Source organism: Takifugu flavidus, chromosome 14 (genome assembly GCF_003711565.1).
Source record: "Takifugu flavidus isolate HTHZ2018 chromosome 14, ASM371156v2, whole genome shotgun sequence".
NCBI classification, from domain to species: domain Eukaryota; kingdom Metazoa; phylum Chordata; class Actinopteri; order Tetraodontiformes; family Tetraodontidae; genus Takifugu; species Takifugu flavidus.
In genome coordinates, this window is record NC_079533.1 from 4,871,902 (window position 1) to 4,894,956 (window position 23,055).

The 23,055-nt window shown below is 42.9% G+C and overlaps 2 protein-coding genes across 18 annotated transcripts; both read right to left on the reverse strand.

Moving 5' to 3' along the window:
* Positions 1–1,854: 1,854 nt before the first annotated feature.
* On the reverse strand, positions 1,855–7,433 carry plac8l1 (PLAC8 like 1). Of its 16 annotated transcripts, none has more exons than XR_008953795.1 (6): positions 7,274–7,433; positions 6,779–7,017; positions 6,571–6,707; positions 6,319–6,492; positions 3,278–3,407; positions 2,638–2,699 (listed from the first exon to the last, which is right to left on the reverse strand). XR_008953795.1 is itself a non-coding variant. In XM_057055572.1 (5 exons), the coding sequence occupies exons 1-4, from the start codon at positions 7,408–7,410 to the stop codon at positions 6,358–6,360; spliced, it is 648 nt and encodes a 215-aa protein (XP_056911552.1). In that variant the 5' UTR covers positions 7,411–7,433; the 3' UTR covers positions 1,855–2,351; positions 6,319–6,357. The 16 variants fall into 16 exon arrangements, 12 of the variants coding, with proteins under 12 accessions (XP_056911552.1, XP_056911556.1, XP_056911550.1 ...); XR_008953794.1 differs by having other exon boundaries at positions 2,638–2,755; XR_008953793.1 differs by having other exon boundaries at positions 3,174–3,407.
* Positions 7,434–7,885: 452 nt separating this feature from the next.
* LOC130538159 (leucine--tRNA ligase, cytoplasmic-like) lies at positions 7,886–22,988 on the reverse strand. Of its 2 annotated transcripts, none has more exons than XM_057055522.1 (32): positions 22,722–22,988; positions 22,313–22,434; positions 21,929–22,016; positions 21,723–21,803; positions 21,499–21,636; positions 21,244–21,405; positions 20,980–21,092; positions 20,683–20,746; positions 20,482–20,570; positions 18,394–18,619; positions 18,162–18,249; positions 17,519–17,595; positions 17,341–17,394; positions 17,126–17,266; positions 16,685–16,762; positions 16,494–16,579; positions 16,297–16,362; positions 16,129–16,211; positions 14,919–15,057; positions 13,938–14,150; positions 13,760–13,817; positions 13,550–13,613; positions 12,935–13,118; positions 12,709–12,799; positions 12,450–12,590; positions 11,920–12,060; positions 11,389–11,499; positions 11,147–11,257; positions 10,491–10,595; positions 9,832–9,927; positions 9,500–9,632; positions 7,886–8,368 (listed from the first exon to the last, which is right to left on the reverse strand). In XM_057055522.1, the coding sequence occupies exons 1-32, from the start codon at positions 22,725–22,727 to the stop codon at positions 8,163–8,165; spliced, it is 3,555 nt and encodes a 1,184-aa protein (XP_056911502.1). In that variant the 5' UTR covers positions 22,728–22,988; the 3' UTR covers positions 7,886–8,162. The 2 variants fall into 2 exon arrangements, with proteins under 2 accessions (XP_056911502.1, XP_056911503.1); XM_057055523.1 differs by having other exon boundaries at positions 22,917–22,935.
* Between the last annotated feature and the right edge of the window lie 67 nt (positions 22,989–23,055).

Sequence of the window (23,055 nt, forward strand, 5' to 3'; positions counted from 1 at the left end):
GGAGTATGCCAGGCTCTATAATGATTGAATATGACAACCAGTTTTGGCCGCACACTTTCAGGTTGCTCCTTCAATTAAATGAAAATTCTGCAACAAGAGGCAGAAAAGCCTAAACAAGAGTGAGAAAAGTTTGTCAATAATGGTGAATATGTCCTTTAATACAATATATAATGCGAACCCTAACCCAAATATATCAAATAACTGCAAATCGAAGTCAGAGGTCAATAGATTTATTTTATTAGATCAAACTCAGATTTGTGAAATCAAAGAGTCTTTATGTGAAATTCAAAATTGCAAAATAAACTATAGAGATTAAAATTTGATCAAATTAGTGTGAGAGTAAAGTATAATGTTAGAGATTCAAAGACAGGGTGTAAGGGGCTGTCCAGCTGGAGGCCGGGCCCTGAACACAGAAGACTGAAGAAGAACCAGTTTATAAAAACTCAGCAGAAAGGTGACTCCAGAAAAAATAAACCAAAAATGCAAAAGGCAAATAAAGAGGCGAAGGAAAGACAAGGGCTGCAAGGATAGGAAACAGCAATTAGGGAGTCTCAGAAAAAAAACAAGACAGGAGCTGTGTCCTGCAACTGCAACAGGGAAAATTAGAAAAGCTCAAGGCTGTGTTACTAGCACCAACCAAAAATCATCTGTACAACCATCTGGCCCTGGAGGGAGGGATGCCAGGGCCGGCCTTTTAAAGAGAGTTGATGGTGATTGGCCCCAGCTGGTTCTGGGGTGCCCACCAGTTTCCTACCGAGGTGAGTCTGATAAGAGTGCACCTGATGCACAGGAATCCCAGGACCATACAGGGGAGGCAAACATCAAAGAGCAAAACCAGCATTTTGGAGTTACAATTCAAATTTGGATATTTAATGCGGACATTTTGTAATTAAATAAGTTCTAAAAACTCACTCATTCATTCCTGACTGTTGTCCTGGGCATCGCTGTTAAATGGAAGTTAAATTCCCGAAACTCACTCCGATTTAACATTGCCCTGATATTTAGCAGTCAATCCAAAAAGATCCAAAAGTTGCCCCCAGTAAAAGGCTGCATTGCTGACTCTGATTCCTGGCTAATATACAGTACAATTGGGTAAACAACATACAGTGTCCACCCCAGTCTCTTCTAGTCTGGATTACAGCACCTGGACGAAACTAGAGCTGGGCCTGAAATGAGGTTGTGTGTCAGTTCAGATTAAAGGCCAGAACACAGACAAAAGTACTTCACTAGAAATATTAAATAAAAAATTTAGCTTAAGCATCATCTCAAGATCTCATCATTGTGTGACAAGGTCAAAACAACAAAAGACTCTATCCCCATAAATAAACTGCCTGGTCAATACAAATGTCACCAACATAACAAAGGTCACACTAATGTTTGGTTGGACCCCCTTCAGCTCAGATCACGAACACACTCGCTCTAACTTTGTCTCCACAATCTTCTCCAATCTCCATCCAGCACATTCCAAAGGCTCTCAGGGAGTTGAGGTCTGGACTCTGGACCCATCCATGTGTGAAATGATGTCTCATCATCCCTGAACCACTCTCGCTATCTGAGCCCCAAGAATCTTGGAATGTGCCCACATCATCAGGGAAGAAGAACTTTATTGATGGAAGAACTTGTTCATTCAGGATCTTCAGGTAGTCTGACCTCATTCTTTGGGCCCATAGTGTTGCTGAACCTGGACCTGAGGACCTGCATCAACCCCAGATCAGAACTCTGCCCCCCCAGGCTTGTCCAGTAGACAAGCCTGGGGGGGCATCCGCCTCTCTTCTTACCCTGATGCCCGATCACTCTGGAACAGGGTAAATATGAACATCCTGACCTTCTTCCATTGCTGTAGATGGCCTTGTCTTTATGCTCCCCAACATTTCTCTAATCAGCCTCCCTGATTAGTGTTTTATGAGGGCTCCATAGCTGTTTAGTACCTGGACTTCCTTCAAATTGTGCATGTGGAAATGTGTTTTTCTACCATCTGATACCACTAAACTTTAAAGTGACCACTGCTCACCATCATTCAGGATTTTCCTTCATCCTCCAGTTAAAACTGGGAGGACAGTTTTAAATAATGGACAATTCTTTACCCAGTTGTAGTAGTTTCTTTAATTTCCTTAGATGTTTCTTCTGTTTGATGGATAACGATGATGTGACTCTTATCAAAGAAACCAATATCTTCTCCACCACATGTCTTTCACATGGTTGCTATAGAAATGAGAAGCTGCTACATCAGTTGGGCTTAAATAACATGTTGCTAGCTGAAAAGTAATCATCCAGGTAGTTATTATCCAACAGAAGCCTCTGTCTTTTGCTTGGTAAATCCAGGAGGAGACTGTTTTTGGCCTTTTTTCTACCTGATGATATAGAGACAAAACAGGCTGGAATCAACAGATGTTGATGACGTCATGATTATCCTTCTGAAACAGAAATGATTCTTACATTCACTACCATGTTAAAGACCTCAAAATTTACATTTCCAGGTAGCCAAATAAGCCAACCTGCTTTCACCCACAGCATCAACATCTGGAGCTGCTGTTATCATCTATTAGCAGCAATCCTGCAGCCTTTGGCTGTTGCATTGCAGATGCTTTATTACTCTGGTATAATTACAGGCATACAAGAGGCTTTGGAAGTTTAATCACCATCCTTCTGCAGGGTCTCGTGTGTTTGTAGTGAAGTTCTGAGTCATCTCCTGTCCACATCTTAGGGAGGCACAAGAGGAAGAAGAAGAAGAATCTATTCCTCTCTGCACCACTGCCTTTGCAACAAAAACCTACGCATTTTTATGCAGTTCACTGAGACGCTGCAGCCTTCGGACACATACTGAAGTAATCACAAACACAACGCACACATACGCGAATGCTTTCTCTCTCTCTCCCTCCCTCTCTATCTTTTGAAGTACCAGATGAAAGCACACCTCCATCAGCACATGATCAGCTTATGGGGTAGCAGGACAGGGTGCACAGGACAAACATATTTAAAGTGGCCTGTGGACATTTGAATCATGATGGCAGCTAACAGTGACATGCTGAAACATGTAGCTCCTAGCTTCTGTAATGCTGAGCATTATCATTGTTTTTATTTTGCATCAATACAGCCTGCCTGACCTTCCCCACAGGTGCACGTGATATGAGGTAGTTAATGGTCAGTGGGGAAGATTGGTTCTGCTCACTCACACATGAGCAGAATCTTCTGGCAGAGCAGATGACCCAAGCGTCCACTTTGAAGTTGACAGAAAAATGAAGCAGCACGGTGACACCTTCAAAGGGAATGTTTATACCCTCTGGTTAGCTGTTTGATGCGTAGTGCTAGTGCAGTGCATCGCTCCATGTCAAGTGAAACAAAGGTGAGCCCAGAGTTGTGGCGGAACGTGGCGATCCCACGAGGATCCACCAAGGAGGTTCGTCCATCTGGAGGTTCAAATGCCAAAGGAGAGGTTAAAGACTCAGTGTCATTGACTTTCTATCGCAACTCGGAAAATAAAAAACAAAGTCATAAAACATATACTGGTGCTATTGAAAAGCAAAAACCTTGTTGGTTCTTGGTGAATCATTCCTTCATGTGCTGACTTCATGAGAAATTCAGCTTTGACTCCTCGACCAAGATCAATTTATCAAGAAATACAACATCCAGACTCAAAACAAATAAGAAACTTACTAAATAAAAAACTTTTTGGACCAGTTTTCCTGCCTGTACACGAATCTCTCTAAAATAGTCAACCATCTTAATTCCAAGACAATATCATCTTGTGTGTGAGAGTGTGTGTGTGTATGTGTGTGTGTGTGTGTGTGTGTGTGTGTGTGTGTGTGTGTGTGTGTGTGTGTGTGTGTGATATGTAAGCCTCAGGTGGTGCTTGTTGTCCTGAATAGAAGTATCACCTGGGGGACAACACATCTTAGCTGGGTATTCTGCATCTCTTCTTAAGCACGGGGGGGGGGGGGGGGAGGAGAGGAGAGGAGAGAGAGGAGAGGAGAGGAGAGAATGGTTGGGGAAGCGGGGGTAAACCCCCTTTTGCGCTTCATTGCACAGTCAAATGTGCACCTATGGAACACGTGATCTTCTTTGGTGTTTTATTTTTAAATGTTGACCATGACAGCACAACCACACGATACGTCTTTCGGGCTACAGTTGTGGCACACGCGCGCACACCCCTGAGGGGACTGTTTCCAATAACAGCGTGCGCTCTCCTGACATCTGCAGGGACCGTCTTCTTTGTGCTGAAGCAGCAGCACGAAAAAACATGAGCGGAGGTGCTTTATGGTCCCAGCATCAGCTTCACTCAAGCGGTTCTTGACCTACTGCTGCTTTGGAAATTCCTGCTTTGACCCCCATTTCAGTACTTTAGTCTGATTTTAATAAACTGGGCAGTATTTGGGTGTGTGTGTGTTGGGGGTGGGGGGGGGGGGGGGAGGAGGTAGGGCTGAGACAACACTACCCCCTGTTGGTCAAGTTACATAGAGAAACACACACAGCAGGCTCTGAGTGTGTTTGCTGATTAGGTGGTGGGCAGATTATGATGTTCAACCTAAATTCCAGTTGACTAAGAACAACGTAAAGAGAAAGAGGCTGGTAATCAAACCAAGGTCAGTCTACCACCGTTGGCTCTCATCAGAATCAAATCCGATTTTCATGAATTGCACCTCCAGGGCACTTTTCAGTGTGGCCCTGAGGAACTCCATGACTAACCCCAGTAGGAGGAGCTTAATTCAAATGGAATAGTCAAATGATGCCAAATAAATAAGATTGCACTGAATTCATATTGGCAACATTAGCATTTTCAAACATCCCTTAGGTCAGGGGTCGGCAACCTGCGGCTCTCGAGCTGCATTTGGCTCTTTAGCGCCGCCCTAGTGGCTCCCTGGATCTTTTTCAAAAATCTGAAAATGGAAAAAGGTGGTGTGAATACATTTTTTGTTTTAATATAATTTCAGTAGGAAGAAAAACATGAAAAGTTTTAAAGTTTTCTAATGCTGTAAAAATGTGTACAATAATTATTTAATTTCAACATCTCATTACAATGTAAGTTAAACTTAAAGGACGATCATACAGCAGAGTAGTCATGTGGTGCGTCATTTTCTCCAGGATGCTCGTTTTGTATTTGTAGTCCACCTATTATTTTGAAAGTAAGCTAATATAGCTAATATAGACACTTACAGCATGTGTTGCCTTCATAATAAGGCTTATATAAGGCTTTTCATTTTTTGTGGCTCCAGACAGATTTGTTGTTTTGGTCCAAAATAGCTCTTTCAACATTTTGGGTTGCCGACCCCTGCCTTAGGTTTTTCTTTTCTTTTTTTTTTTTCTTTCTCAGGGCCTTTTGTGTGAACGTGTTCTGGACAGGGGTGTTCTCCATGTTCCAAACACATGACTCTAAATTAGCTCTTCCTGTATTTCTGCCTCTGCGAGAAGCTTCCAGCACCAACGGCGGCCCCGCTGGTTTCAACTCTGTGACAACACAAACATGTTTTAAGTGACTTGGAGTGAGCTGCCTATACTGCAGAACCTAGACCATTCCTTTTGCTCATTCCCAACTGCCAACTTCAGCACCGTCTTTATTTTGTCATTTCATTTGAAGCAGCTGCCAGGAAGGGGAGGAGATTCCATCTACAAGAGTTAGCAAATCACATATTTGCCCTTTCAGGACCCCTCTGCTCTGTGTAGGACTCACATTTGTTCCTTCTGGTTGGTATTTTTGCTTCAGGGGGCCACAGCAATCAGAAGTGGATTAATAATATGAGTGAGTGTCCAAGATGAAGAAAGAACTGAAGCATAAAGGAATATGGGGAACATGGAAATGGGCTTTGAACCAATCAGAGCCACAACGTGTGCGCCTATTCAACCGGACTTGCTCGGGCCTGAATGGTTGAATGATTGATTCCAAAAAATGAATTAATTCATTTTGTTGTGTTAAAAAAGTGCAACGGCAAAAAAAAGTATTTTTACCTTATTTTATTAAGTATGTAAAAATACAATATAAAATAAAAATAACAATCATTACCAGGAACACATGAGAGTTTGGAAGGCCAAAACAAGCTTGTGGAAATTGGAACTCCTGCTGGGAGTTCATTCATTGAATGGTGAGAAATGGGAGCTGCTGGTTTAAAAAAAAAAAAAAAAACTTTCAGTGCTGATACCTGTAATAAACAGAGCCAAATGACATAGACACCTGAAGAATCCAAGCTGGAATAGAAATCTTTTAAACAAATCTGCTGCCAGCTTTTCTAGCCCGCCCCCCCATGTTAAACCCCCCCCCAAAAAAACAGAACTGTAAGCTCTGCCCCTTGCCCAGTGTTGCAGGACAGGCTTGATATCTCAACTGACCTTCCTCAAAAGTCTCCTTGTCCTCCTCCTGCTGTGTCTTCAAGAACATTGGAGAGTTGTGGCCACATGATAGGTCTGAGTCTTCATCCGGCGCTTCATCTCTCTTATCATCTGACACACAGCCAAAGGGTAACAGCAGTACACAGTGGTCCAGTCCTCACACACGCTGCCCTGCTGGGACACACTCATGACCCCATCCAGTAGCAAATAGCAGCAGCTCCCCCTTGACTCACTGGTTTTTGCCCCGCTCACCTGGATCTTGTACCTCTCCCTGATACCGACTCTCATGGCAAAGGTGGATCCTGGTAGTAAAGGCAAGCACAGACATTCGCCAAACTGGTGGGCCAAACTCAGATCCAAACAGCACGGCACTAGAGCTCCCAGAATACCTGCGAGCGCAAGAGCAGTTTGTTTGTGAGGTTGATGGTTTGAAGCAGTTAGGCTGTGATTGTAATTTTACCGCTTTGTCCCGTACATGTAGTCTTGTCTCCACAGGCGTCAAACAGGCTACTGCTCCAGTCTCCCCCCGTCTGCGTGATGGTGGTGATGGTGGTGGAGGTGGTGCCGAGGCCAGGCTGTGTGAGCACTGGGTCCGTCGGTGCTCGGACGCTCTTTGACATCACATTATCTTCACTTTCTGCCGCAGAGCCCCCCACTTCCTCTTTCCTCTTGTGAACGTCAATGAGTGAAAGTTCTGGTCTGTAATGACAATTTTAATGAATGCTGTTCTAAAATTAGTCCTATGGTCTGCAAAGTTGTCACTCAACCTCTGAACCAGTCTGATCCTTTCTAGAGGAGAAAATGACATCTCACTTTTAGTGCAAACTGAGAAAAATACAAATCAAACTTTCAAATTTAGGACAAATGGCTCATTTTCACCCTAACAGATGCAAATGTGCAGGATTAAAATGCACAACTAGATTTTGTTGTCACTGACAGCACTGAAAAGACTTACTGGTGCGTAAATTTGGTTGGCTCCATAAAGAGAAGCTGCTGGTATCCAGTAGGGTGAGGTCTGGAGGTGAAAGAGGAGATGGTGAGAGGGCTGTTAGCAGGAATAAAGGGCTGAAGCAGCAGGGTGGAGTGACACATCTTCAGAGAGGGTGCATGTGTGGTGACAGATAAACAGAGATGGCTGCACGACAGAGATAAGTTGTGTAGCGGCGTGGTGAGTTTCCATTTTCTCTTATGACTGAAAAAGCTTTCTGCTGTGTTGGAAGTTCCTGCATGAGCTTAAAGAGAAGCCAGAGAAGGTTTGCATGGTGCAGTTACATGTACCGAAACTGGGTTGGTTTGAAGGCTTCTCACACATGATCATCGCCGCTGGGTTGAGGGTTCAGTTCCACTTCCCTTTGTGATGTCAGGAGTGATTTTTATAGGCATCACACACACCCACAGTCTCACACAAACAGACAGACACACACCCACCACGTCTAATTCTTTTTTTGCAGCAAACAGTGCAGCCCAACATGAAGAACACTGCCATGTTATAGCACAGAAAGCGGTTTTGGTTTTCTTGAAAGAAATTACACAGACATGTCAGAAAAAGGAAAGAAGTAGGCCCAGATTTCTGTGTTTCATTTATTTCTGTGGAAAAGGTTTGACAAGCACCATTCAAGGTGACAGAACAGGACAGCTAGAACTCCTCATCCTCACTTTATAAAAGAACAGGGCAGCTTCACATGAACCCTACATGAGCAGATAAATCATGCTGTGAAACAGCTGTCCTCCTCTGGAAAGCTGTAAATGACTGAATCCAAATCAGCAGGTTTACAGAGACTCGTCATTACATATCTGAAATTAATCACTGCTGGAAAAGCTGCTGTATGGATAAAGCATGAACTCTACTGAAGTAGATAAACCAGAGTGTCCCCGATGTTCACAGTCAGGCCATTGTCAACCACAGTGACTTTCTTCTCCTCCAGATTGACGCTGAATACAGATGTGCTGGAGATGGCTGACTTGCCCTGTTCCTCCTGTCCCAGGACAGGGACCTTGCGTGGCCCCAGCTCAGGGTCCTCGTACCTCATCAGCTTCACTCTGGACAGATCTGTTGGCAGCAAAACAGCAAAGAGAGACAGAGGAACAGAAAAGATGGGAGAAGAGAGGGAATTAAATTGTCATGACGAGTAGCATTGACAGTGCCTTGCGAAAGTATTCGGCCTCCTTGAACCTTGCAACCTTTCGCCACATTTCAGGCTTCAAACATAAAGAGATAAAATTTAAATTTTTTGTCAAGAAACAACAACAAGTGGGACACAATCGTGAAGTGGAACGGAATTTATTGAATAATTTAAACTTTTTTAACAAATAAAAAACTGAAAAGTGGGGTGTGCAATATTATTCGGCCCCCTTGCGTTAATACTTTGTAGCGCCACCTTTTGCTCCAATTACAGCTGCAAGTCGCTTGGGGTATGTTTCTATCAGTTTTGCACATCGAGAGACTGAAATTCTTGCCCATTCTTCCTTGCAAAACAGCTCGAGCTCAGTGAGGTTGGATGGAGAGCGTTTGTGAACAACTCTTTCCACAGATTCTCGATTGGATTCAGGTCTGGACTTTGACTTGGCCATTCTAACACCTGGATATGTTTATTTGTGAACCATTCCATTGTAGATTTGGCTTTATGTTTTGGATCATTGTCCTGTTGGAAGATAAATCAGTCTCAGTCCCAGTCTCAGGTCTTGCTGTTCACAAACGCTCTCCATCCAACCTCACTGAGCTTGAGCTGTTTTGCAAGGAAGAATGGGCAAGAATTTCAGTCTCTCGATGTGCAAAACTGATAGAAACATACCCCAAGCGACTTGCAGCTGTAATTGGAGCAAAAGGTGGCGCTACAAAGTATTAACGCAAGGGGGCCGAATAATATTGCACACCCCACTTTTCAGTTTTTTATTTGTTAAAAAAGTTTAAATTATTCAATAAATTTTGTTCCACTTCACGATTGTGTCCCACTTGTTGTTGTTTCTTGACAAAAAATTTAAATTTTATATCTTTATGTTTGAAGCCTGAAATGTGGCGAAAGTTTGCAAGGTTCAAGGGGGCCGAATACTTTCGCAAGGCACTGTATATCACAGGTTAGTAAATACTGCAATAACAACCTCTAACTTCATCCCTTAACATAAGTGAGCTACACAGGACCTTCGAAATGCAGCCAGGTGTGTGCTGATGAATCTCACTCACCTTTAATGAACCTGTTAACCTTTCCTAATCGGCGGATGATGCCATCTCCGCTGTCCCCCTGTCTGATGTAAACTTTTGTTGAGAAGAGTCCATTGCATGGTTGAGGGTTGACCAGTGAAACACTCACTCCAGGCTGGGGACATAGTACAAATGCACACATAATGATCACATTCAAATAAGCAACTAGAGGGAGAAGTGCACCAAAATTGAATTGAATATCCAAATTGATCTCCTGTAAAGCCAGAATTGAGTGTACTGGGCTGTATATATTCCCTTGCAGGGAGAACGCACTGGAAACCTTTTAACATGACGCAAAAAAGCCTTTTCTCTACCTCTGATCTGAAAACACTGAATGGTTTCCCTGGGCAACAGTCCTCCTTCACTTTGTCATCAGCCTCAGATGCAAATAAGACATCTATCTGTTCCAGCTGTAGAGGTAAAAAGAAAGCAAAATGAGCATCAGGCCAGTTTGTGCCTAATTGACAGTACTGTGATGAAGCTGTTAGGAAGTAAACATCTGGAACACTTGTGAATAGATACATCCTCCATGTGAGGTCTTTATCTGCCATGCATCTCGCGCAATGGCCAATCCTTTGGATTCAGTCAGTCAGAGTTGGAGTACAAGAGCAGGCTCCTCCCTTCCTGTGGTCAAACCCGCACAGGCCTTATCAAAATGTAAGGTGTGTGCTGACAAAAGAATTAAGGGCTCTCCGGACTCACATCTGAGCTCAACTCCAGCTTGATTCAAGTATAAAAACCTGCCCTATGATTTGACTTTGTATTTAACCACCAACTCCACCACATGGACTTGAGTTTACTGACTTTAACTTGCAGAATTCCAGGAGTAGAAGAGAAATGCTTGAGCAGAGCGATATTATCTCCCTTAGCTTTGTTTGAGCCTGGAACTATTCAAATGTGGTTCAGGTGCCGTTTAGTAAGTGGCATCCTCAAATATAACATGTCCAACTGTACAAGGGTTAAACAATTATACTTCTAGGGAATTGGCCAAGTAGACAAGGTTCTCCATCAGAACCACTTGTTCATCAAACTCCAGCTGTAGGTCCAAGACCCTGGGTCCGTTCTTCTCCAGGTTCTCCTACAGAACACACAAAGAAGATTGCAAAAGACTGCATCGGGCTGAGATTATCCATACAAGACATTGGAAAAATAGAAAAAAATATAATAACAATAAAAGCAACTTAAACTCCAGTGACATCTTGTTTTCACCCTCTTTTCCTGATAAGACATGCTTAACCATTTTTCTTTAGTTGAGAATTTTTTTAATTTTTTTTTTTTTTTTTTTACAAAGGTGGATTTTGTACTCATCTAATCAATAAACATTAAAGGGCAGAAGCAGGACTCCTAAATTTCTTTTGAATGTGATAATGTCAGCGCTGAATCTGGTGTTTCTGTTTAGGCTGCGGTTCTTCATTGTTGAACACAAACAGGAATAATCGCTTTGGCTGATACGCGCTACTACACTTTTTGATTGATTGCCAGGGCAGATCAATAAACAGCTTCACTCACAAGCTGAAAAAAAAACAACTTCTTAGCCAGAAAATCAATGTGATGGACTCTAAAACAGTGTGGCCAGATTAGTGAATAAGAACCTATAGAAGAGAAAAAAAATCTTTTGGCCAGAGTTACCTTGATCATGGCTACAAAAGGCATGACTCTCTTCATGTACTTCTTCAGTTCAGGCAGCGCTCCCAACTCACTTGCAATTACTTTGTTGTCTGGAAGAGCTGCGTTATTGCTCTACACACACACCAGGATAAGGAGAAAAAGACAGGTGACACAAAGTGACAGACATCTTGACTCGCACGAGTCACCTGACCACTGGATGGGGAAGTGAGTGTATGTGACTAGTCTGGATGTCATCGCCTCACCTTGTAATGCTTTCTGAGTAAGGATAAGGCACTGTGCTGCCACGGTGGGTAGTTCCTGGCCACGTAGATGGTGCAGTGGGAGGGTTTCGCCGGAGCTTTGGAATCACCCTTCTATGCCATTAAAAAACACACACACAAAGAAGCACTTCAGACTGTGTTCCTGCATGTGGCACCATGTCGGCGGACCCTGTGCCTTAATTACAAAAGGCAAGTGTGTGAGGTTCTGCACAGCAAAGACGAGGATCTGTGAACTTATTTTATGTGACGGCTGTCAAACCCACTCTGGTTCTCACTAAGCTCCCCCAGCACGTTTCTGCTTGAGTGAAGTTGATGTGGCAGAATATTAAAGGCTGTTGATCAAAACTAAAATATGGCTGCTGTGTGAATAAATGATGAGAAGAAATACTGTGACAATGAACAGTGCATGTAACCTTTAGATACTGTTATGCCAGCTCTCAGTTCTCAAGATTCAGTTTGAGTGCACCAGAAAGAGGTAGTGATGCATGTGAAATGGCACACAGCTCCACTTACTTTGTTTTTGGGAGGTTGCATATATGCCTTCAATCTCAGCCGGAGGTCGTGTGCCGTTTCCATCAAGTATTGAGAGGATCGGATCAGGATCTCATCAATTGGACCTACCACGGGCCATGACGCATTCATCAGAGAAGTAGGCTGTCAAGACCAGAGAGCGGAAAGATGAAGACTGACGATAGGTGCTTTTAAATCCTACACAGACAGCTGCCGTAGCTTCTTTACAACTAAATATGAATGTGCTAGATTGATCAGGTATATGGAAAAAGTCGACACTCATATGTCCTTCTCGGTCCATTTAAGGCCCGGATGCTTCTTAGCTCCAGGGGATAACCACTTAAGTGGCAATGAAGGGGCATTTGTTGTTGCTAAGCCACAACTGGAATAAACATCTATCCAAGCAGTGCACTTGTGTCTTCATACAAAAACAGATTTAAATTACTCAGAGCTGTTTATTCTTTGCTAGTGTAGGCAAGAGAGGTAGACAAGTAAGGGAAAAAGCCAGAGGGAATAATCTCAGATTTATTTACCTTTCCCAGCAAAGCCCAGGTATATTCACAAAGATGTGGACAGATGGGTGCCAAGAGCAGAGTTTGTCTCTCTATAAACTGGAAGACCAGGTCTCTGTGCATCCCCTCAATCGCCAGCTCACGATACTTATCTTTGGCTGCCTACAGAAACACAAAGATGGGGTCAAAGGTCAACATCAGTCAATGAGCTGTGTCAATACTCTCAGAATTCTCTGTATAAGGAAGATCAGTTTTGAGACACAAATCAAAGTTGATTTACCTGGAACTCAAAGAAGCCAGTTTTTAGAGCCTCTTTAAACATCATCTTCTCATAGTGTTGCTCCGTCTTTAAGATGCCAGCATTCATCTCACTACACCACACACAGAATCCACAGTTACTGTAGGTGATATTTCTTAAAACACAACTAGGGAGCCAGCTAAGGTGAAAGCAGTGTTGGCTTCATTCTATGCACACTCTGGAAAACAAATCAACGTAATGCATGTACCTGGCAAAGACGCGGTCATTGAAGGTGTCAGCGGGTCCAGTCCTCAGGTTGTTCTGATTGGCGATCATCTCTTTCACCCACTCCAGCCAAGTGTAAAGGCGCAGAATGCCAGCATCAGCCATGGTCTCCACAAAGTTAGCGTCTTCCACTGTGTCGCCGGCGTCGGCCAGAGCCAAACGCATCCCTGAGAAAAGAATTGAGGACTGGATTCACAAAACTCCTCCTTATTCAACATGGACAGACACAGACACACACTTCTTCCACACTTTTCCGCTAAAACAGCTTCTGACTACTGAGATGAGGTTTAGGGAATTCTGTCAGAGAAAACTGGATGTCTCCAGCAGACCGACTGTTCTAAGACAAACTAATAACCCTCAGCTGTCAGGCCATCCAGTTTTTCACTTTCATAGGAAGAACGCTTCAAGACATTGATCCATTAATTATATTTCTAAGGCATTAAAAGAGTAGCATACGAATGAGAAGGCTGGGGGTTGCATATGTCTCTGCTCCACATGCAGTGTGTATGTATACTAAGACAGAAAAAGACAGGCCTTCTATAAAAATCAAATTGTACTAGTTGTAAATTGTAAGGGATAGAATAAATCCAGAATATACCATCAGCTGAGAACTTGTCGATGGCCTGAGTGAGAGTGAGGAAATTTCCAGTTGATTTAGACATCTGGTGGATACAAAAATAGTTTAAAACACAGCAAACTGTGCACATCAAAAAATTAAATTAATGGCTCAACGTATATACCGGTAATGCAATATTTCTCGCTTTGATTTTAACTTCAAAATATTTAACACTGACTGATATTTCCACACCTTTTCTGAGTTGAGGAGTAGATGTCCATTAGCTCTCACTGCCTGTGGCCATTTCCCACTGAGGGTTAAAGAAAATATTTTACAAATATATAAATACAATACAATACAAATATAATCAAAACCTGAAATAAACCTGCCATGAAATAAACCTGCCAGTGACGCGCAGCTCAAAACTCACTTGTCTTGGGGCCACATTGCCACGTGGTTGTAAAGGTAGTAGGAAAGATGGTTGGGCACTAGGTCTTTCCCTGAGACACGAACATCCACGGGGTACCAGTACTCAAACTCCCTCCTTAGCATCTGTAGACACTCTTTTGGGATATCCGTCTCGGGGAAAGGAGATGTCTTAAAAAAGATGAAGTCCCACACTTCTTTGGTCATCTGTTGAGGCCTGTGAGGAGCGAAACAGGACAAAGGTCCCCAAAAAAGGGCTCCTTTAGCATCCTGACAACTGATTTACCCTACTCTTGGCCATTTCCAGTCTGTGGTTTTATTTGGTACAAAAGGGTGTAAATCCTGATTATTTTACATGACAAACATCTCGCAAATGCTGCATTCACACCAGAAGACATCAGATCGCCTGCCCGTCCGAAGTGGGTCTTTCAGACGGCAGTGCAGATGTGTTCTTTTTGCTCTCCCAACTGTACATGTCTCTAAATTTTTTTCCACCTCCTCTTTAAATCATGGTCTGGAATCATGGTCTGGAAATAGACACAGCCTGTCACCTCACTAAAACAGGGAAGTAGCATGTGCTTTGCACTTGTAGACCCCCACCTACAGGAGCCTACAACTTACCAGATATCCCCACAATTTTCAACACCTTCTTCTAGGTATTTTGTTTACTTGTCGTGTCTCTGCAAAAAGACTGGGATCATGAAGCTCAGGAGAATGCAGAAAAACGGGCTCAGATCAACCCAGGATTAACTGTTGCCACAGTGGCGTCACTCCTCATTTGCATAAAGTTGAGCTTCTCTCAACATCAACTTGTTGCTCAAGTCGCTTGCATCGCATTGCTCACTGTCACTTATCTATGCGAGCGTCCATTGAAAATAAATACAGCCGATCGTTAACAGCCGATCGCCGCGGTAACTTCTGGTGTGAATGTAGCATAAACAGCGAAAGGGGGCCATGCTGAGCAAGTGTGTATCCATGTCCATACTTGATCCCCAGTGGTGAGGTTCCCTGACCATTGAGCACTCCTCCCTGGAGCAGGTGGGCTACGGTGTAGTATGCCATGTAGATGGTTGAGTCTGATAGCGACTCTATCAGCCACTGCTCGTCCCAAGGCAGCCGTGTTCCTATGGTAACAGGGTGATGTCCACAAAGAGAAGACAGCACAAAAGAACACACAAGCCCACAGACAAAAGAAGGTAGGACAAGCAGATAAAATCATTGGACAGAAAGCAAGAGGAAACACTGAAATGAAAATCTTGTCTAATCTGAACAAATACTTTTGTTGCATTTGTCATCTTGTCAGGCTGGCTGTGTTTTGGAGCCAACAATGAATTGTAAATATAATAGTCAGCACATATTTATTTTACTGTACCAAAATTATCTGCAAAGGATCATTTTCATTTAATGCTCTAGATCAGTTTTTAAAAGGTTTGATTAATAGTTAAACAAATCAACCCAAAAAGGATACCATAATTCACAATATGAGCCTACAAAAATGACCCCAGAACCCCATGGACAAATCTACAGGGTTGGGCAAATTCATATCACCTGTGAAGCTCAAGTCCTCTAATAGAGATCAGATGATGTTATGTGGCTCACTTTCTTTTAAATTGCATCTATTCAGTGAGGCAGGCAGCTGCCAAACACTACTGTGTTTGATCCAGCTGATCCAAAATGCTGCAGCCAGAGTTCTGACAGGTATTGACAAAAGAGATCACATAAGTCCTGTAATGGCATCGCTTCATTGGCTGCCCGTTAAATTTAGAATAATTTTTAAAACCCTTCTTTTGATCTCCTTCTCCCTCTCCTCTCCTCTCCTCTCTCTCCTCTCCTCTCCTCTCCTCTCCCCTCCCCTCCCTCTCCCCTCCCTCTCCCCTCCCTCTCCCCTCCCTCTCCCCTCCCTCTCCCCTCCCTCTCCCCTCCCTCCTCTCCCCTCCCTCTCCCTCTCCCCTCCCCTCCCTCTCCCCTCCCCTCCCTCTCCCCTCCCCTCCCCTCCCTCTCCCCTCCCCTCCCCTCCCTCTCCCCTCCCCTCCCCTCCCCTCCCTCTCCCCTCCCTCCTCTCCCCTCTAAATAAAGATTGATTTGATTTGATTTTTACTGACAGGCCTCCATCTATATGCCAGGATAGAAGTCAGGCAGCTTTGCTAATTCTCCAATAACTAATCTAAATGTGAGAAAACTACACAGGCGCTCACCGAGACCATATGTCCGAGAGCAGGCGTGCTCCTGTAGCCAGTCCAGTGTTGCCTCAAAGTTTCTCCTGGTTTCCTCACAAAATCTATGCAATGTTGGAAACAACAAAAGTGAACTGTATGTGTGCAAGTACCGGTATGTGAATGATCTATATCGTGAAGCCATCTTACGTCTCCAGGGTCGTGAGGGCTGCATTGGTCGTCTTCTTCCACTCTGCATCCCCATAATCCAAATACCTGAGGAAGGCACAACATCAGTATGCAGCTAATCCAAGAAACCCAAAGAGATTATAGGGCTTCAAAGTGATTTCCTGTAACTTCTAATATCTTACAGGACAGAGATAAAAGTGTGAGCAAAATTCACTCACCACTGGTCGCACAGAGCAACCACACACTCGTCAGTCGATCGGGACATAACTGCCTTTTCTGGCTCCATGTAAATCGCGGCCTCGCCCTGTGATACAGCAGGCATCACAAGACACAGCTTGTAGATAGTGATCATACTTATTGCTGAACTAGCTTAACATCCCCAACCATGAGTAAAGGGGTGAGATTTTACCTTCTCTATCATCTTTTTCTGGATGGGTTTTTTGACATCCTGGACTTTCTGTCCTTTGTAACCATCAACCAGCATGATCTAACACAAGAATACACATTTTATAGAAGCAAATGCCATTACGACGCTCATTCTGCAATCACAATCTAAACCACTAAGATGTGCTTAAAGCGTGCATTTCTTCATTCTCTTCTGCAACTGTGGGGAAATTTAGCCCACAGAGTTAAAAGCAGAAAAAACTACTTTGAAGCAGCCCGGCCAGCAGACAGCTAATGAATAATTAATTTCAGCCTTAAGCTGTGAATAATGTGGTATGTGTCTATGAGATATCTTAGATGAGCTGTAAAAATTTAAATCCATCAGGAGTTTTTCAGAGGGCTTGAATTTTGCTGACCTGCGTACTATAAGGGTTTTTCTACATTAATATCAATAACACTGACTCACTCCTTCATAAAACCCCTTCAGGTAGACTTTCTCTTTGGCCTCAACCAGCTTGTCTTTGTCGTTCTGGCTCTGGATCTTCAGCTCGTCACACACCAAAGGAGCAGACAGATTCCCGTAGCCTGGGATTTCTATGATGGGAACCTGACATTTGACATGTTTGAGGAATGAGTTTCAGTTCACCTTAAGTACACCGCAAACAGGGCAAATGGGCTTACCGCCTCAAAAGGCAACACCATCTTGTCTTCAATTCCATATTTATCCCTTAGAGCCTTTTAGAAGGGCAAGCATAGGGAAATTGTAATGAAAAGGATTTTGCATAGTTAACACTACAGGATTTGTTTCAAAAGTGGGAGATTATACTGAAGTGTCAGATTAGCTCTGATTCTGAGGAACCTGTTTCTTCTTGATGTCTCTGAGAGCAGCAATGTCATCAGGAGCATCAGAGGGCACACTCGTAACAACCCCGGTACCTGAGGTGGAAAAAAGCAGCACAGAAATGTGTTTTTATGGAGATTAGAACAGATGTTTTAGAAGTCAAAAACCAAATTACAACACAAACGCTGGTCTCGGGGGAAGAGATGAAGAACAATATGAATGGGAAACTGATAAATGACACCAGTTAGTCCTGATTTATTAATTTACAGATTCTATCTCAATGAGATTTTGAATCATTTTACAAAAATGATGGCCAGGACAGTTGAAAACAAAACCCTTCACCACCGAGGCTATGCAGAACAGAAAAACTGTCAATTCTTTGGCACAGCAATACGTCGTATAAGTCAAAAAGACCTTTACTAAGCCTGTTGTGCTCCTTCAAGAACATCTAATATGGGGAAGAATAAGATGTCCTCACACAGATGGTATAAACACTTAAGCAGCTTTAAAGTGGTTTGAGATGAGCAATTCACCAGCTGTCACACATTTATCTCAAGTTCATGCACATAAAACAGGGGAGAGAACCATCGGTCAATGGTATTTTTGTGGTCAATGGCAGTGAGAATTGCACAATGTGATTATTTCAACCCTAAAATCATACCTTTGTCCTCTTTAATGGTGAGCATGGGAAGAGCATAGATTATTTTATAGGAGGTCAAAGGAGCATTCAAAGCACAGCCAAGGAGGTCCTAGAAATAAAGAAATACATATTATGAGGCAAAAGTAGATGGAATGGACACATCCCAAGTCTTCCTGTAAAAAAATGATTTGTTTTCTGTTTAAAGTCAATATTAGAATTTACCCAGTGTTCATGTGTAGCATATAATCAGTACCTGTCCCAGAATTTCCATTATGACTGGCACCACTCCATTCTCTTTGGTGAAGCCCTGATAGGACATGTTTCTAGCAGCTCTCTTAGTGCAGATGAAGATGTCTCCACTGGTTGTTTCAAAGGCAATATATTTCATGTCAGGCCTAACCCAGCAGTTAGTTTGTCCAAACATGGTCTCGGGTCTCAGGGTTGCAGCCACCAGGAAGATGGTTTTGCCCTTCACACCACTTTTGGGAAAACAGGGTTATCTTTTATTAATTCGGGGTACATATATACACACACATACATACATATATAAATACACACACACACACACACACATATATATACTGCTCAAAAAAATTAGAGGAACACTTCGAAAACACATCAGATCTAAACGAGGGGAAAAATGATCTTGGATATCTTTCCTGATAAAAAGTAGGTGATGTATTAGTAAAAAAATGATGGCACATAATTTGCTAGAAATGAGGATCAAGGATTTCATCCCGATACCTAATAGCAGTCAGGGTGCCATTATCTAACCTGTAGAGGTCCGTGCGCAGTAGAAAGTCAGTCAGTAAAAAAAAAAAAAAAAAAAAAATCAGTCAAACTTCTGGGATATTGACCTGGTCAGTTAAGTAGCAGAGAGGGATGTTTCTGCTGCTTTGTTGTTAATGAAATCAACAACAGGTGCATCAGAGGGGCAACAGTGAGACGGCCCCCAAAACAGGAATGGCTTTCCAGGTTGAGACCACTGACTTTCTACTGTTGTAGTTATTCATTTGGCTTGGATCAACATCTGTTGATAGCATGGTGCGGTACCTGGACACTACAGAGGTTGCATAAGTAATCCAACTCCTCCAGGATGGCACATCAATATGTGCCGTTTCAAGAAGGTTTGCTGTGTCTCCCAGCACAGTCTCAAGAGCATGGAGGAGATTCCAGGAGACAGATAGTTACTCCAGGAAAGCTGGACAGGGCCGTAGAAGGTCCTTAAACCCTCAGCAGGATCGGTATCTGCTCCTTTGTGCAAGGAGAAACAGGATGAGAAGTGCCAGAGCCCTACAAAATGACCTCCAGCAGGCCACTGATGTGAATGTTTCTGACCAAACAATCAGAAACAGGCTCCATGAGGGTGGCCTGAGGGCCCGACATCCTGTAGTGGGCCCTTTGCACACTGCCCGGCACCGTAGAGCTCGATTGGCATTTGCCATAGACCACTAGAATTGGCAACTACGCCATTGGCATCCTGTGCTCTTCACTGATGAGAGCAGGTTCAACCTGAGCACATGCGACAGACGTGAAAGGGTCTGGAGATGCCACGGAGAACGTTATGCTGCCTGCAACATCATTCAGCATGACCGGTTTAGTTTTCCTCCTGTGTTCCTCCTGGTCCACGACAATGCCCGACCTCATGTGGCTAGAGTATGTGGGCAGTTCCTGGAGGATGAAAAAAAAAAAAAAGATACCTTTGACTGGCCCCCACGTTCACCTGACCTAAACCCAATAGAACACCTCTGGGACATTATGTTTAGGTCCATCCGGTGCCGCCAGGTTGATCCTCAGACTGTCCGGGAGCTCAGTGATGCCCTAGTCCAGATCTGGGAGGAGATCCCACAGGACACCATTTGTCGTCTCATTAGGAGCGTGCCCCGACGTTGTCAGGCATGCGTACAAGCACATGGGGGCCACACAAACTACTGAGAATCATTTTGAGTTGCTACATTGACATTTTGGCAAAATAGACCTGTCTGCTGCATCATTTTTGGGGTGTCTTTGATCTCCCACCTCTATAGGGTGATCATTTTCATTTCTATCAAATCCTGTGGCATCATTTTGTTACTAATACATCACCTACTTTTTATCAGGAAAGATATTCAAGATCATTTTCCCCCTGTATTAAATCTGATGTGTTTTCGAAGTGTTCCTCTAATTTTCTTGAGCAGTGTAACACACACACACACACACACACACACACACACACACACACACACACACACACACACACACACACACACACACTTTTACGTACATTACTAGTGAGGCACATTGTGCAGCATGTCATTTATGAGACATGCCATACAATTAGATTTTATATTATATTACCTACCTGCTAAAAAAGACTTTGGACTTGAATTTGGCCGTGTATGGTTCAACAATCTTCATCTTGATCAGGGTGTACTCCTGAGGCCCGACTCCCTGTGGATGCAGTAATGTTTTAAACATTATAGTTCTAAACTATTTCAAATTTCCTATCATTATTAGCAGACTAAATTTTGCTTTGTTTTCCCTGAGAAAAAGCTTCTCCAACCTCTCCAGTTTGCCTGTCATGGTCCATGCACGGCTGACCATCTTTGGGGGAATAGATGGTGTACCTGCACACGACGTAGACAGTCAAATTATTCTGCTGCAGACACAGCCCAGGGCCACCGTAAATTAAACTGCCACATTAACACCAATCACAAATGGAGAACAAGAGCTGAGGGGAGACACCTAAAATAACTCTGGTAAGAACAAAAATAAAATTCTTATTATATTTTCTCTATATTAGTCAAAAGACAGCACTTAAAAATACCCAAGTCCCACAAAAATGCATAAACAAGCAGACCTCTTGCCAAACTTGATCTTTCTTCTCTCCTTCAGTGTGATGAACTGCCATCTGACGAAGGAGTCGTAAAAGGGATTCACATCAGTGGTGATGAATGAACGTCTCCAGTCCACCTGTAAAATGAAGGCACCAGATAGAATCAGGCTAGACTGGATAAAATAATGTAGACATTACATTTTCCTCACAGCCTGACAAAACAGCTACAGGCTCACAAATAAGTTGAACAAGCCAACTCACAAATGCCCAAAGATTAATCAACGTCACCTTGACTCCCATTTGTTTGAGGTCTTTAACAGCGAGAGGAGGGAAATATTCCAACCAGTGTTCGGCACTGGCAAACCTGGCAATATCTTTGTCACTCAACCCCAAAGACCTCATAATGTCCCACTGGAATGTAGATGTTCCAGATTTGGAAACTGCTTTGCTCTAAAAAAATAAAAACAAAATGTCCATTGTGTTAGCAGAATGAAATGAAAGTGAATGCTTCACTATATGGTATCTCTGTTTGTTTCTCTGGACCTTCTTGCCCTTCGCTTTGTCCTTGATGATGATTTCATCAAATGACTTTGGCTTCTGCTTCTCTTCCTCTTCCTCATCTGGAAACTGTGGAGGATTTCCATACAGCTCTATCTCTCTCTTTAGTTTGTCTGCACAAGCCTGATTAACACATTACAGAAACATGAATGCCAGAAAAATCAAAGTAAATGTTTTTGATTTGTGCAAAAACTCCAAGAATCACACACTTTGATTGGCATTCCTGTGCAGTGTAGCCCAAACGGAAAAAGGCATTTTTTTCCTTTCAGCATCTGATAACCAACCGCAAACTACAAAAAAGAAAACATTTCGCTGCAGTGCACAAATTAATTACATGTTAAAGACACTGCTTTGTGTCACAGGCACAGAATGTAAAAGTGAATAATTAATATTCACCCATCTCATAGAATCTTACCTCGCATTTTGACAAACTGAACGTGTGGCCAAGGTGCAATCGGCCATTCATGTAAGGATAGGGGAAGGTAACAAAGTACTTGTCTTTCCTGGAGGGAATACAAAGCTGTTACATTGTATTTGGTGGTAAAAGTACACAAGAAACACACACAGATCGGGATTGAAACTTTACTGCAGTGTTTATAACAGTCTACAACCCTTAATATTTAGATGACTTTAATAATACCTCAGTGGACAACATAACATAACACAGCTCATCGGTGTAGAAGAAATATACAGCTAAAGGGTAACAGTTATAGAAAAAGCATATGAATCCACAAGCTTGCCGTTGTTCTAGCAGTTCTTTTCACATAAACTGCCTTTCCTGTTAGTAGCAAATACTTACTTTGTGGTCTCTCCAACCGTTGTTGGTGCATCACTCTCAAAAGCCTTCTCTTTCTCCCATCTTTCCTGGATTTCTAATTCTATCTTTTTCAAAAAGTCCAATTTTGCCGTTCCCTTCCGCTCCTGAAACACAACAGACGAGGTAATAACTCAATGGGGAAAGAAGCAAGACTGAATATAACAGTGAACAGGATTTGCTTAAAATGAAGCCAGCAGTTAATTCTCGCTTTTAAATAAGTAAAATGTGTAGCTGACAGTGCCCAACTAACCAATAATTTAGACAATAGTGTTAGCTTGTGTTAGCTAAATTAGCAAAGCGATAGAGTAAGTAATGAATAAGATTAGAAAGTTAAAGCATATCCGCTGCCTTATTTTTCGAAGCTAGTCAGAAGACAAAGCATTGGACCGACCGTCATTTTGTTTCTATTGACGAGCACTTTACTACTATCCAACTCGAATCGAAGACAGAGAAGTAGCTTCCACTTTGACAAGAGGAACACCACGCCACCGGTGTCTGGCTGACGACACACTCAATCCTCCCGCGTGGGATTCTGGTAAATGGAGTCCTGGGTTATATCTAAAACGTTTAATTTGGACATACCCACCGAAATAGGACATCAATTCTGCATAAAGCTACTTTGATATCCACAGATATTTCAGTCCTAAGCGTAAGAATGCTGATACGAATGATGTTTAATTAAAAGTGAATCTCGAGGCGTAGTCCGTCATCCGATTGTATTACGA